We start from the raw sequence: 16,434 nt of genomic DNA, 5'->3' as shown, positions 1-16,434 counted from the left end.
CCCACAGGACATTGTGTGCATTAAAATCACCTAGAACCAGAAATGGCTCTGGGAGTTCATCTATTATTGATTCTAGATCACGTCTGTGTAGCTGTTGTTGCGGTGGTATGTACACAGAACATATGGTAATGAGTTTGTTAAAAAGTACAGCTCGAATGGCTATTGCCTCAAGGGCTGTTTGGAGCTTCAAATGCTGGCATGCTATACTACGATCAGCTATAATGGCTACACCGCCAGATGGTACGACAGCATCCTCCCGGTCTTTTCGGAAAATAATATATTGTCGTAGGAAGTCCTTGTGCTTAGGAGTTAAGTGCGTTTGTTGCACACATAGCACTTTCGCGTTAAACTTACTCAGAAGTTCTTGGACGTCATCTAAATTTGTAAGTATTCCCCTTACGTTCCACTGTATGATTTTGTCCATAGTGGAAAAAAAAGAGAAAAAGAGCTGTGTGCAGAGAAGACTGAGATTAGCTCATTTTACAGGGCCTTTGTCAGGCCCTGTAATCGGCGTTCTGTCCTTTTTGGGGCGGTCGAGAGAAGCTCGCCGCTCCTTTGGCGCTTCCTGCGCCGTTTGGCTTGAACTGGTGTCCATAGCCTCTTGCGAGGCACTGGATGCCCGCTCTAAAGAACGATCTGTGCGTCGCTTAGACTTCGCCTCGATCGACGAAGTCTTTGTCCCCACCGAGCTGGGGTTTGATGAAGGCCCCTAGGCCTCGTGATTGCCCTGGCTGCTGCCAGAGCTTGTAGAGGTCACTGGTGTGGACAGGCTGAATGTGGGCAGGGCAGCGCTGGCTGCTTCCGCTGTAGGGGCTTGTGGCATTGGCCTCGGCATGCTAGGCGCGGTCCGGGCAACTGCCAAGGGCCTTTGTGGTGCCGCTCCTCGTTGCACCACTTCGGCAAAAGGTGTTTTTAGAGCTAATGATAACGAGACCCTTTGTCTTGCTTCCGTAAATGTGGTATTTTCCTTCACTTTTATAGTTATTATTTCTTTTTTTCTTTTCCAGGCTGGGCACGCTCTGGAGTATGCGGGGTAACTACCTTCGCAGTTAGCACAGAGGACCTCATCATGACTACATTCATCGGCACTGTGGCCGGTTGTGCGACACTTAGCACACATCAGCTGTCCTCGGCAGCTCTGGGATGCATGACCAAATCGCTGCCATTTGAAACAACGCCTCGGGTTTGGAATGAAGGGTCGGACATGGAGTTTTACATAGCCAGTTTCGAGAGTCTCAGGTAAAGTGGTTGAGTTGAAGGTGAGTATCAAGTGCTTTGTTGCTATTTCATTGTTGTTACGTCTGATTTTGGTGCGCTGGACATGTATTACACCTTGGTCCTTCCATCCATCAAAGAGCTCTTCTTCACTCAGTGTCATCAAATCTTCGTCCGATACCACGCCCTTCACTGTATTCATGGTACGGTGTGCGCTCACAGAGACGGGGATGTTACCAAAGGCTACGAGGTGCGAGAGTTTATTGTACTGTTCCTTGTCTTTTAATTCGAGAAGCAGATCTCCACTTGCCATCTTCGTGGCCTTATAACCGGTTTCAATGGTCTCTCTCAAGCACTTGGCCACAAGGAAGGGTGAGATTGCTCTAGCTTTTGTAGATGATTGTTCGCAGTGGAGGACATGGTATTTTGGGAAAGTTTCTCTGTTTTTGGGCCAAAGTAGTAAAGTTGCGTCGGTGCGTACCCTTTTCGAAGCACGATCAGTTGAAGAGGGGGTCGAGGATCCCATGAGAAAATGTGTATTTTTCAGTAACGGAGCCTACCACCCACCACGGAGTCCAACGAGGGGACGTGGCAGAGCATGTGGGCATGTCTGCGCAACGCCAGCAGTACGCAGTTACTATAACCCAATATGGTTTACCCTAGTTTGGATAGCCACACGAGGTTAACCCTTGCGGCCAAGAAAAACAGAAGTAAATTGAAGAGAGGAGAGATCAGGAAAAATTGAAAGTAAGAGGGAAAGACGAAGATGAAGAGAGGAAGAGACAGGAAAAGGCGACTGCCGGTTTCCCCTGGGTGGGTCAGCCCAGGGGTGCAGTCTACGTGAAGCCAGGGCCAAAGGGGTGTGTTGCCTCCGCCGGGGGGCCTTAAAGGTCCAATCATACGGCGTCGGCTCAACCCCCAGGATCCCCTTTTCCCCGGACACGGCAAAGCCATGTTTGGCTAGGCGTGGGAGGGAGCCGAAACTCCCCCGTTAGCTCGGGTCCGTGGTGTCGCTACACACCAAACGCCTACTTGCGCAGGTGCCCCTGCGGGGTTAATTTCTTTTGTGTTTATTTCGCACTGCATAGTAAAACTATGCTAATGTTTGTTGTATTTTTGTGCAATACTATATTCGAAATATTTGTTAGATATGCAGATGCTCGCTCTGTGGCCTACATACCAAACTGTATTTAGGAGCAGAGGCCCTTTGTCAGGCTGTATAGCTGTTAGTCTCTGCTCCTGCTCTTGTAAGTTTTTTTTCAGGGCAAATAAACTCAATTCAATTCAATAACCTTTCAAAATAACAAAGAAATTTCCGCGGTCCCCTGATTTCACTGTACTATGCCGTTCATTTGCTTGCCCGTCATTTAATGGGGCAACAAGCTATAGCTGTGGACGTGTTATTGCGTCGACGCTGCAACACATTCACGCATGTTCAATTAGTTTATCCTGGAAAAGAATTGCAAATGCATTCTGCACTGTCTTGTTGAGCTCTCATTTTTATAGGCAAACTGGCCTGTGCCTTGATCACCGTGTAGGTGCTTGTTTTCGTTGTTAGCTTTTTGGTCTTTTTTCCATTTCACAGTATGAGCGTGCGAATTATTTGAATCGTGAAGACAGAATGAGACACTTCCCTGCGTACGTTTTTCTGATCATGTCTGTGTTGTGGTGCCCGTAAGAGCCTACCTGCTTCCTCGTGGAGTTTACTGTACCGCATGACAATTGAAACTGGAATGCAACCATACGTACGTTTTCTTAAGTTGCCTTATTTCTGATACACTGTGAGCTCAACGAGATGATTGATTTGTGGGGTTTAACGTCCCAAAACCACTATATGATTATGAGAGACGCCGTAGAGGAGGGCTCCGGAAATTTTGACCACCTGGGGTTCTTTAACGTGCACCCAAATCTGAGTACACGGGCCTACAACATTTCCGCCTCCATCGGAAATGCAGCCGCCGCAGCCGGGAATCGAACCCGCGACCTGCGGGTCAGCAGCCGAGTACCTTAGCCACTAGACCACTGCGGCGGGGCGAGCTCAACGAGATAGAAAGGCAGGCTTTCAAAAAATATTTCAGTGGTAAACCAGCGTGAGACTAGCTCTGAATTCTGTTTAGCGGCAGTGAACAAGGGAATTACGAGACAATGGAAAGTGCGTGTCAGGGGGACATGTACTATTATGCCCAAAAAAAAAGTTTGGGAATGCCAGAGGGCACCACATTTCACCTAATGCCACTTGTATCACCTATTTTTGTTTTCTACAGTCATTATTGAGTCTGGCAATTTTTTCGTTTTTGTTTTTGAGCTGCTAGATTAAGAAATGTGTATTTCAGGATGCCAATTATACAGCACCAAATTTGCTGTGGGACTGTGAGAAAGCTATTTCGTAGGTATTCTGAATTGTCATACCTCACAAGACTCCTTTCCCCCTTAACCATTAAATTAGCTTGGCCAAAGCAGTTTCAGAATCACTCTTCCTGCGGGACCCTAATCAGCCCCTTGATCTCGTACACTTTTCTTTTCGCTCCCCTTCCTTGTTCAGTATCTTCAGTGGCCTCTGGGAAGGTGGACTGCCATCCAGTTGGGATCACTTTCTCAAAAATGAAACACATATTTCTGAACTCTCAAACCTGTCAAAGACTATAGTATTTGGTTAGAACCTTATACTAAACTGTGAAGTTCACAAAGCAATCTTGGTAACCTGCTGCCTGCTTAGGGCTCCTGAAAGTTACCTTTAGCATTCAATGTTACAAACCTTTTTCTGGGCCTCTCTACACAACTTTTGAGTGATCGTCGTCGCACTGCAATCAATCCATGTACACAGCAAGAGGCAAAGTAAGTCGGCTTGCAGCTAGATTTACAGTGCATGGGGAGTGTTTTGAAAATATGAAATAAAATATATATGCGTCCTTATATTACTGATTGTTTCACTAGCTTTTCAAGCAAGTGTCTTGTGATGGTCTTTACTAAAAATAAAGACATCCCTTGTGGGAATTCAACACCAGTATAAACAGCATGTCTAGGGTGAAGGGGTGCAGCACAATTTCTCACAAAAAAGCTGGCAGGAATTAATAATGTGCAGAAACAGGGACGACATTATAAATTATACGCATGATTGCATCCCGGTGTTAACTGTCATGCACTGTCAAATTGTACAGTAAATATCACGAGGAAGCGAGTAGCCCCGCCGCGGTGGTCTAGTGGCTAAGGTACTCGGCTGCTGACCCACAGGTTGTGAAATCGAATCCTGGCTGCGACAGCTGCATTTTCGATAGATGCAAAAATACTGTAGGCACTTGTTCTTAAATTTCGGTACACGTTAAAAACCACAGTTTGGTCGAAATGTCCAAAGCCCTGCACTACGACGTTTTTGATAACCATATGGTGGTTTTGGGACGTTAAACCACAAATATCAATTGAGGATGCGAGTAGGCTGTTACGAACACCATAATGCGAATGTGACATGGGCAAACATACACAGAGAACTGTCTTGTTCTGTCTTCACGATTCGAACAATTCGCGTGCTCGTACTGTGAAATAGGGAAAGGTCCAAAGAGAAAACGAAAACCTGCATCTACACGATGATGAAGGCACAGGCCAGTTTACTGATAAAAATGAGAGTTCAACCAAGACAGTGCACAATGCATTTGCACGAGCTTTTCAGATCAAACTAATTAAACTGCATCGAAGTAATAACACTTCATGACAGGCAAGCGAATGAGCAGCATACTAACACTTTTGTACCATTTCACCACAAAACAACGCAACATAGTATTTTCCTTACATAAGCAGCACGTTACATGTGCATGTCCGTACAAATTGGAAGCATTTGCTAACACTAAACGCTGCGAATAAGAAGTCTCAACACGAGGCTATCTCACAGGCATAGTGAGTTCACAAAACAAGGAGCACAAACCACTTTGCCCCCGAAGTGACCTCCATATGGTTGTGTGCACGGAAGAACGACCCGAAACAAATTGCAAACGCCTCACAGCACACGAAAACCTCGATGATGATGGCTCTGACATGAAAAGAGCTTTTGCTGACTTTCATCTGTTCCACAGAAGATGTAGAACCCTGGTAGGATGTGGCTGTGCGGCAGTTTGTGGTTTACATTCATTTACATTGAGCCGTTAGCTTGAGGAGGCATTACAGCCATTGGCTGCATTTACTCCAGCACGCAGCATTGCTTTGATGGCAGTTAGTCAAAGCGTGTCCGTCCGGATTAGCCCTGACCGCACAAACATGGCCATGTATTTGCCTGAGATTACGAAGCGTTTCGAGTTCCTGTAAACTCAGGAAAAAGCAACCAACTCCCACATGGACCACAAAAGTGGTGGGATTAGATACGTCATTGTGAAGGCCCCCAAAGTGCCTCACAGCACTGTTGGCCGACGCATCAATAAGCCTCTTTTGAGACCCAGCGAGGCGCGGCGACTCCTCACTTCGGTTCGGTTGCAGCCCAGCTGCATGCTGTTTGCGTGCTAACTTCGCATGCATTTTGTGCCACTCTGGCAATGTGCGTGATGAAACCGCGAGGATCGCCACAAGCCTTTCGTCCCGGTCTGGTGGGGTAGCTCTCGAAAGCTGGCGAGCTTGCGACACTTGCAAGCGGCACCCTTGATACCGTGTCTTCCACTGCTTCCATGTTAATCCTTGCAAATGAGCTCGTAAGTGGAGCCACGTGCAGTCAGCGAACGATTCCTCATATAGCGCATAAGGGATCGGCAGATTATTACCCCGTCGTCAAAGAGTTGACGTGTTACCGCGAAGCCGTTCTATGGCCGCAAAGCCCAGTACCTGTAGCTCCAAGTGTAGATAATGGCGGGCCACTGAGCTTGTCCCATGTCTCTATGGCGCTTTCTAGTTTTGTTTTCTTTATATTTTGGTTGTTGTGTTATTTAGGGAGAGGGCATGAGCCCTCACAAACATGACGGTGGCGTCCCCGTGGCGGGGTTTTTGATTCACCGAGTGTACTGTCCTATCACAGGACAAACAGGCGAAGATACCCCAACTATTGTGTAAGAGCGGAGCACCGAGGGAATAAGAAGAGGTCCCGGAGTTCCGCCAAGCGTTCTGAATCGGGCTTGAGGTGTTACGCACCGTCGGCTCTGCCGAATCCCATAGGGTAGCCTTGAAGAAGACGGTTCATAACGAAAGCGTTTTCTTTTCTTTCTTTTTTTGTAACTTTGATGTTTGTACTTATGTAACTTCTGTACAATCTGTATATACAAGTCTTCCTCAGCCTTCACTAGAACTTCTCAAGCATTTTTACTTCATCTTTAAGCGACCAGCAAGTCAATCGCCGCTATTTACATAGCGGCAGCATGTTTTCTTCTCCCACTTTGCTGTACCCCCTCGTGTGGCGCATCTCAAGTGTCGAGTGGTGAGAGTTAGTTTCTACAACATCGAAAGAACCTGAACTTACTGAGAAAGCCATGTTCACGTGTAAGACTTTTTAGATACTTCTTGCCATCTCTTCAGTCGTGATATTATCACCGTTAATAGTTTTCTTCATAGTTTTTTCACCTCACCCTGGCTTGCCGTCACGACTTCAAATGAACTATGATGGTAAAAACAAAAGCACCGCAGCAGCCGTGATGTTTTAGTGACATCACCAGATTGGTCACATGAGCGAAACGGTGTGACCTGTAAAAAAGAAAAATGTCACAACAGCACCAGCAATCAAAAACTGGGGAAAGACTTAGTTGGCCGACCGGTCTTCGAAATATCGGTGACAGTGTACAAACACGGACCTCGTCTGGCGATGCGGGGTGCTCAGAGTAGCAGGAAGACAAAGAACAGAAGGGGTACATAACAAAAAAGTTGGGGAGAGCCACAAATAGAGGGCTGCGGAGGCAGGGCCGGCGTTTATTGATAAGAACCCATGGGCCGATGATTAAAATAAGATGATAAGAATCCATGGGTCGGTCAAAAGTGGTTTCCCGGGAAGTCGCCGGAGAGCCAACTTTGTTCGCTTTAACGAATCGGCGACGCTCAAAGACATTCGTTGTAAGTGGGACTTTGTGCCACTGAAATATTATAAATTTCCACGGTCACACGGGTATCGTTTGTTTTAAGCGAGAGGTTGTTTCAAGTGGAGCCGTTATGTGTAGGCTCGACACAAGGTTCACGTGACGAACAACTTGGTAGTGAAAATATAAATGTTTTTTGGTGGAAGGTTGGTTATTATATTGAATCATTTTAAAGCGAATTTGAAAAGTCGCAGAATTTGAAGACCTCAAACATGCCAGGTACAGGAGGTCAAGTACAGTCGAACCCCTTCATAAGAGACACCACTGCACCTACAGCAAAATAAGAGTTTATAAGAAAATACATACGAGGTACCCTGCTTATAAGAGACATCTCATATAAAGGGCGAAAAATGCTGTCTGTAGCATGTCTCTTATAAAGGGGTTTTACTGTATGTCACATATTAAACTTTCCTATAGCTGGCCCACGTCTAGTTGGCAAGAAGTTCAACTACTGTTCGCAGCGGACACTTTTTTTGTCTCTCAACACCATATTATGGAACGAAGTTACTACGAAAAATTGCCCCATGGACATGTGCTTTGTTGGCATACACTTGTCCTCACATTTTTTTCAAACTTGAAATTCGGTCATATGTCAAAGATACACAAAAAAAACTGCCACTCATGCACGATAGCTAGATTTGGCCAACTGTACACACATGTGACGTGTTTGTAAAGAAATACTAAAGAGAAAAACAGTTTTTCTGATGTAGTAACTGACTCTTTCACAATTCTAATGTCAGCATCCTTGTTGCAAGAAGATGCTTGGCAAGCACGAAAAATGCTCACAAAAAAAATGCCGGTGGCGATGCAGTCTTGCAATTGCCACACCTAATTTTATGACGTCATACATTTTGTTGGTGTTTACTAAATCCTATGCCGGAAGATGATTTAAACTCCAACCAAAAGTTTTTGAAGAAACCAGACGTTTCGGAACCAACTTGGTTCCTTCCTCAGGGGAAACTGCAGGACTACTGGGGGGTCATTACCCACCCCGCGAGTGCTTTGAAGACGCGGCTGCTAGGTAGTCCTGCAGTTTCCACTGAGAAAGAAACAAAGTTGGTTCTGAAACGTCGGGTTTCTTAAAAAGCTTTTTTGGTTGGAGTTTAAATCATCTCTGAGTTTGCATACCCAACCAGACAGACTTCTGTCGAATGTTAACATTCAAGTAAATCCTATGCAGTTCCTAATCAGTAAAAATGAACTACATTGGCCAAGTTTGAGAAATCATTTTGTGCCAATGTCACCCCTCCCCCCTCAACTATGAAAAATACAATTTCCGATCTGTGAAATCACACCCTGAGAAGGTTATCAGACATGCTCGGATGTGCCTAAAATGTGATTATTGCAGCTTTCTGCACGAATTGTCGAGCTTGTTTGTGAGATGTTATTATAAAAAAGTTGGAGTCTGTTCACTGGCTGTTTAGCAAGCACTAACGTGAAATTTGTTTAGGCAGATAAACCATTCTTTCAGATGTCTATTCTCATCAGTTTCTCGATCATATGTAAATTATTAGAAAAGAAATAAATGTCACTCTCAAATTTGAATTGCAACGTGAAACTTCCAACCCATAAATGTCGGTGTGACATCACAAATTTCAATATCTTACAACATATTTGGCCACACTGGCTCAATAAAATTTTCTCAATTGGTTCAGGCTCGGTGCTTCTTAGAGCACATTGTGAACCGTTTTTAGCAACAAATGATTGCACAGGTATATCCTAAATTATTCTGCAGAAAATGAAAGTACTGTACAATAGCCTCGGAAGAGAATAATGCTTCGAGATAGGCAATAGTGCACTTGGAAGTTGTAAAAGACTACATCTACTTTGGACACGTAATAACCGCAGAGCCGAACCACGAAATTGAAGTAACTAGAAGAACAAGAATAGGGCCGAGCACAATCGGCAAGCACTCTCAAATTATGACTGGTAAACTGCTACTATCTCTCAAGAGGAAGGTATATAACAGCTGCATCTAGCTGGTACTTAGCTATGGATCATAAATCTGGAGACTTACAAAGAGGGCTCAGATTAAATTGAGGATGATGCAGCAAGGGACTGAAAGGAAAATGATAGATGTAACATTAAAAGACAAGAAGAGGGCAGAGTGGATTAGGGAACAAACTGGGGTTAAGGATATCATAGTTGAAATCAAGAAGAAGAAGAAATGGACATGGGCCGAACATGTAGCGTGTAAGCAGGATAACCGCTGGTCAATAACTGACTGGATTTCCAGAGAAGGCAAGCAGGGTAGGGGGAGACAGAAAGTTAGGTGGGAAGATAAGATTAGGAAGTTAGAGGGTATAAAGTGACAGCAGCAAGCACAGGACCGAGTTGACTGGTGGAACATGGGCCTTTGTCCTTCAGTGGACAGAGTCAGGCTGATGATGATGATGATGATGATGATGATGATGATGATTGCACAGGTCCTAGCAAACACGGCTGAAGTTTATGAAACCATGCCAAGATGATATGGAAAATTCAAGGCAATGTCACCACCTGCATTTTCTTTTTTCATATTTCTTCACTTGCCATTTTTGTTCTTGGAGTAAGAGCAGTGCTTTGATCATTATCACTAACACAAAAAAAACATTTGTATTTTTTAGCCTACCTTCAACAATAAAGTTAGCCTTCATGGCAGTGCACAATTTTAAGAGTTGGCAGTTTAACGAAAAAGTGGCACATCTCTGCAGTGAAACCACCTTTTCAGCTATTAGTAGTTCATTTTGAAAGTACGGAAATTTCAGACATACATGTCGAAAAAAATTCAAACACTGTACTGTTATTTTAACACTGCACTGTTATTGTGAACACACGCTCATATTTTTTTATTGTCATGTTATACAACTTCGCTTACAACAAAAACTGTTACTACGACTGGATACAGGACAGAACACACGAGAACAGAAGACTGTTTCACATGGCTCCACTAAGATTGCGTGCATGCAATTAGTAGAGTTTAATCTGCAGATAACCCATTTACAGTCATTCGTGTATAAAAGGCAACGTGTCCCAACTTACGATTAGATTACCGATGATTAACAACTGCGGTCGGCGATGTCTGTTCACAGAGTGCACTGCTTGTACTATCGGCGCCAAATGAAACATGAACAGTGCCATGCACTCGTGCACACCATCCAGTTATCACCATTCACAGGTGTGCAGCACTCTGGTGCACTAGCCCTGGACATGTTCATGGTGAAGACTAGTCAATGCATGTTATACCGTTCCCAATGCTGGCCACTGTTCGCATTTCATTTGACATTGATATTACTTTGAGTTAGTTTTTCAACCCAATGAAAAATTGTGTCTCTTCCAGCGTGACAGTTGCCTTGTTAACCAGGTGACTACGCGCCCAACTGGCCCAGGAACAAGGAACACTCACTGTGTGCAAACAGGCTCATGTACTGGCACAGCGCATGCAGCAGGAGCCGCTCGAAGCTGCTGGCCAGCCGGTAGTGTTTCTCCCCGCAAGGCTCGCGCTCAAAACTCAGGCACAGCTCAGACTCCAGCAGGCAGAGCGTTCCCTGCACCACAGACACCGGTGTTGGTGTTGAACGACAAGGAATGTCTACCACACACTACTGCATGCCTTCCATGATACAATTCTGGCAAACAACAGTCATGTCATAAAACTGGGCATTATAGGGGCCCTGCAACGCTTTTGCAAGTAGCCATGGAATTTATACACAAAAGCAGCTTATTGCCGCAAAAGTTTTCAGAATCCGCTCAGTACGAGCTCTCTGCTCGTTACAAATATCTATCGCCCACTGCAATTGCATTCTCTCTTCTTGACGAAAACGCTGCAAACTAAGCAGAGAGGGATGGCATGGTGAAAGAAAATGTGTCAAGTGCACTTTGTGACCTTGAGCGTTTTTGTCTTCTTTTTTCCTTTCAAATGCACATTTCTGCGCGATCACGTACAGATGCATGGACAAGTCACAGCCTCTTGCGAGGGTCCCTGTAACGACTGAGCACACCATGCTCAAACCAGCCAGTGGCCGATACGAGGCATGGGTTGTAGTAATTTCGGGCCTGTAATATCCTTCCTAAAAAAAAAGAGAAAGCGATTATCAGCCGATTTTGAGAATTCATTGTACATTCAAGGCCACATGCTATGCTAAAATGCTTGGTAGGTGTGGTCTCCGATGTCTCGACTACCAATCGGCAGCGTTTTTTGATTATGCCCAAAAAGTGTTGCACGGCCCCTTTAATCCTTTGAGACGCTATGCACACAATTCTGTACGTCACTCGTTCTTGCTATTTCAAAAAGAGGCCAAGAAAGAGCAAGGTATATCATACTTTGGATGAATTGAACCTCTTGCAGAATAAATTTGTCTTCATTTAACTTCACTTTGCAGTGTACTGATATCACTTTTCTCAAGGCACTACCACTTTCGACGGGTCATGCGACGTGCCACTTTCTGCAAGCAATGCGAAAAGCACAATTTTTCTTCGCTCAAGATTGACATAAGCAAAAATGAATTTGCCCTGTATTTCTAGCCTGAGATTTAATTTTGTTTATGGCAAAAGTAAGGATCAGTGACTTCAGGATAAAGTTATATTTAATTACAACTTAGTGAGAACAAGTTCCTATAACACACATAAATTCAACAATCTCATTATTCTTGTTGCAACAGAATATTCAGTGCCTTGAAGTAACGTTGTAAAGATTTGACACATTTACAGACAGTTTTTCATAGGTGGCGCCTGAAATGGTTATGATGCTGGTTGATGGATTTTCTGCTGTAGTGGCGACACTGAAAAGAAAAGGAGGGAATGAGGGAGAGGAACAGTAGACAACAGTATTTAAGTGCTTAGTGCCATAAAGTTTCATACTGGTACAGTAGAAAGAAATCAGGTGTAGGTGTCTATGAGGGCGACAATGCATGATGCTTCCGCTAGCGCGGAAATGATGGCTATTACAGTAAACTCTCGATACAACGAATCTCAAGGGACCACAGAAAATCATTCGTTATTTCGAAAAGTCAATGTAGTAGAAGTATTAAAAATTTGCGCAAAAATCGTAAGCGCGAAAATCGTAAGCACAGACGGGTGAGTAGCCTACCTGTGTGACCGTATTGCACTCCAATAAGCGTGAAAAAACAACTAAGAGTAAAATATGAAATATTACAGAACCAGTGCGCGTTAATTTGAGGTAGAGCGAGGTCTATACTGATGTGGGGAGTTTGACTGCTGAAAGACGAACTCTGAAGTGTGGGCATACTTTTTACGCACTGCGAAGCATTGGCGACAGATTCTTCACGTTGGTTCGCGCGCGCTGTTTCAACGTTGCCTTTGCCCTCGTCATTGTTTCCTTGATGTGGATCTTATCGCGGTGTGGATCTTATCGATCACCAGCTAAGCTCTCGTGCATGCTTCGTCGTCAAACTGTGCATAGCGTTCGAGCGTTAGTGAAGCATGCACGAGTAATCATGGGCGACTCATCCATCCCATAAGTCACTCGCATTGCATTTTTCCCTGTCATAGCACTCCTTTCATGGTCCTTCCGAAGCTCATATTTAACGCTCAACCACTAACCAAAAAGCTAGAAAACAATCTAGCGACAAGCGCGCAGGTAAAGCTGCCCGACAAAAATGAAGGTAATGGGGCAAAGTCTGACGCATGAAGCAAGTACAAGGCAATGATGGTGATAGCGATAGGCTACCGCACATTTGAATAGGGCGGGCAGATAGAGAAGTACACAAGCGTTCAGGTGATGATGATAGTGGCAGGAGCGAAGTTGAGCATAGTTTTAGAGCCGCGAGTAACTTTTTAAAATTGCTATTTCTTATTTTGAAGTGTTGTGGCGATATAAGGGGGATAAATTCGATACGTTTTGAAACATTTGGTATTCTGAAATTCATAGTAGTGAAATATTTTTACATTAAACCAATGGACATTTGAATCTCAAAAAATGGTTATTCTGAGTTTCGCTATAACGAGATTCGACTGTAGGTATGTGGATTTACTTAAGCTTTGTTCTCTAAGCTATTTCCCAAGGAATTTCTGCAATTACACTTCACCACTCTTTCAGGCTGACCAATTCAGATGAGTTATCGAGGTTCACAATTACCCATTCTTTTCTCCAAAGTAAAAGTCAAAACCCAGCAATAAACAAAGCCACCAGTGCATTCAAAATGCGAGCATGAATATTAGGCACAGAAGTCCATGTACAAACCAGCTTTTTCAAGGAGCAGCACCTGTTGGGTGCCTATCTATTATTAGAATCCTAAGATTAGGCCATCCAACTCCAATGCAGGATGTTCTGTGTTCGATTCCCAGTTGGGCATCAACCAGATTTTGTTCTGAAGGGGGGAGGGGGGTACTGCTCTCACAGATTAAAATGGGATATCCAAATTTTTGTTATAACGATTGCCATGGCTGACTGCTCAAGATCACTGCATTGTGTCACCTTGAATCTCGCCACTGAAGGTATTGTTAGCTCTGGCATAACTGCTGAAGTCGAAGTTTAGCCGATATGACACAAACTGGAGGTGGAAGAATGGAAGCATGAGCATAGATCAGCCCCTAATTGTCGCGTTTCAATCGAGGAGCACTGTACTTCACGTGACGTTATTTGTTGTGGTTACTGATTCCTTCAGAAAAAGGCCAATGCTGCTTCCTATCTTTTTTATCATTCCATTTTCCTCATACTCAATGACACTGCATTGTTATCCCCGGTAAACTGCAGAAAAAAGCACCTTTTCCCTCCTTAAACTAACACTACTACTATACTACTACACGTAAACCTTATTATAATGAAGTTGCATCTTACATAAAAATGAGTTCGTTATATCCAGAAATTCACTATACAGGTATATTCATAACACTATATCTACTGCAACTTTATTTTTCATTTACTTCCTTATAAGCGTTATTTCCTTGTATTCATGTTTGTCATATTGAGCTTTGAGGGTGACTTAGGACTTAGTACTACTACAACTACTACTACAACTAAAGTACTACTACAACCAGTGGTAGATCCAAAAGGAGGCAGTAGGTATGCTCACCCTCTCCCCCAACCTGTCAGCATCCCCTCCCCTCTCCTCAGTGCTTGCCGTTCACCTGCTATCACCAATCAGGATAAATGAGTGGGATCCCTTTGCTTTGAGTAGACATTAACAGTATTTATCCTATGATAGAGTTTTTGTGCAAGTAAAAACAAAAAAAAGTAATGACCACGCCCCCATCTCCGGTGTTACTTTAAGTCACCGCCTCCCCTCAAATGCGCAGCTGGATCCACCCCTGAATACAACTACAGTAAAAGCTTGTTAATTCAAAATCAAAGGAGACTATCAATGTGTTCAAACTAAGCAGAGTTAAGAGAAGCGGGCACACACCACAGTTAATGTACATCATACCACACAACGTGGGCAGAGCGCAAAGCAACCTATGCTCTCTAAATAATGTTTACTCATATAGTAGAGTTAATGCAATCAATATTAAAAGTAATCAGCAATCTACAGTTGCTTGTTTATGGCATTTCTGTCACTTGCTCAAGAGCTTCTGTGCAGTGTCTGAATTATCTGCTAAGAAATGCTGCTGTTTTCGATGTTTAGCATCTCTGCTAGATTGTCTTTAGTTTGGTTTTGTTGTATTTGTTATAGTGTTATAAGGCCGACTTCTGCGAAGAGCGAAAAACCAGGGGCTCCTAGTTCGTATTAACCATTGTCGATACCCATGCATTCGAGTGATCTGGAGTTTTTGTCCATAGAAATGCAGTGGACTCTCAGTAAGCGGAACCAGAAAAGAATGGGAAAGTATGTTCCATTGAACAGGAGTTCCGTATAACGAGAGATGACCAGGTGTGCAGAAGACAAGCATGAAAGCGATTTGGCCAGAAGCAGTTGTTCTGTTTAACAAATTTCCATTTACTAAGAGTCTACTGTACACAGGGCTGTGCTGGGACAAGGGCATCAGTTTGAATTAACGGGTATTTACTGTACCACTACTCCTACTACAACATTTACCGTGGAGGTGTAGTGGTTACAGCGCTTGGCAGCAAAATCAAAAGTTGCGTGTTGAATCCCAGCCACTGTAGTCGCATTTAGATGGAGGCAATAGAGGCTCGTGTACTGTGCGATGTCAGTGCATGTTAAATAACACCAAATGCTCGATATTTCTGTAGCCCTGTACTACGCCACTCCTCATAATTATACTGTGGTTTTAGTACATAACAGCCTAATATTATTGCTACTACCACACTCAAACTTCGATACAGTGTAGACCACTTAGACCGTAACTGCTTATAGTGCAAAACCATCAGGGGTGTAGCCAGGGGGTGGAACAACAAGCACATGCTCCCCCCCCCCCCAAATTTTTTTGTTTTTTGCATTGGCATATTAACAAAAAATGACCATTTCAAGGCGGTGCCCCTTTCCCCTCCCCCCCCCCCCCCGAAAAATATTTCTGCTACATGCATACCACTTACTGTGCAGTCCCCCAGGATGAAAGACCGGTTATAATGCGGTTGCCAAAAAATGTTTGTGACAAATGCAGTAGCGAGTGCGTCTCTGAAAGGAGACGCGCTGGGGAGCGAGCGCCGAGATCATTACAGAGGAGGAGGGGACACGAAGGGTGGAGGGAAGAAAAAAAGAAACAAAAGACCGCGAGACACTGCATGGGCTCGCTGAGTAAGGGAAGAGGGCGGTAGCCTCGGCAATGGATAAAGCCCGAAACATATGCAGCATTTTTGCCAACATTTTCCTGGCGTCACTTCACTCCGCGTCATCGCGTCAGCGCTACCAGACAGAACGGCAAACCATAGGAAGAGCGCCAAGGTTAGCATGAGCTCAGGGTCGCACAGTGTAACCAGACGAATTCATTGTGAAATCTCCTTAATCGACGTAAAGTTTTCGTCAATGAACCAGTAATAACAACCCTAACTTCTATTTCTAACTTATTATTTGTAGCATTCTTTTGTTATAAACAAATTCAGGGCACTGAATTATAAATACAGTAAAATCTCAGTAAAACGAACACCACTTTAATGAACATTTCAGGTTAACAAAATTTTTGAAAATCCCGCGTCGACTGCTAGTAGTTTCAACGTAAAATCATTTCGCTACTACATGCTTAATAATACCGAACTTTTTGGAATAACGAGTGCTAATTTAATTCCACATTATATTAACAATGCCTCAGTACTACGAACACATGTTCTGCAATACGTCGTGACCAC

General features: G+C 44.0%; 1 protein-coding gene across 2 annotated transcripts in view; it reads right to left on the bottom strand.

The window, feature by feature from the left end:
* The window catches only part of LOC119180959 (R3H domain-containing protein 4), a 69,000-nt gene that overhangs the window by 26,790 nt on the left and 25,776 nt on the right, over positions 1-16,434 (bottom strand). For both annotated transcript variants that reach the window (XM_037432114.2, XM_037432113.2), the window contains exon 5: positions 10,636-10,777. In XM_037432114.2, the coding sequence (XP_037288011.1) occupies positions 10,636-10,777 (142 nt within the window). The remainder of the gene's footprint in view (positions 1-10,635; positions 10,778-16,434) is intronic.

Source organism: Rhipicephalus microplus, unplaced genomic scaffold (genome assembly GCF_043290135.1).
Source record: "Rhipicephalus microplus isolate Deutch F79 unplaced genomic scaffold, USDA_Rmic scaffold_14, whole genome shotgun sequence".
NCBI lineage: Eukaryota > Metazoa > Arthropoda > Arachnida > Ixodida > Ixodidae > Rhipicephalus > Rhipicephalus microplus.
This window is presented reverse-complemented; position numbering and strand designations above follow the sequence as displayed.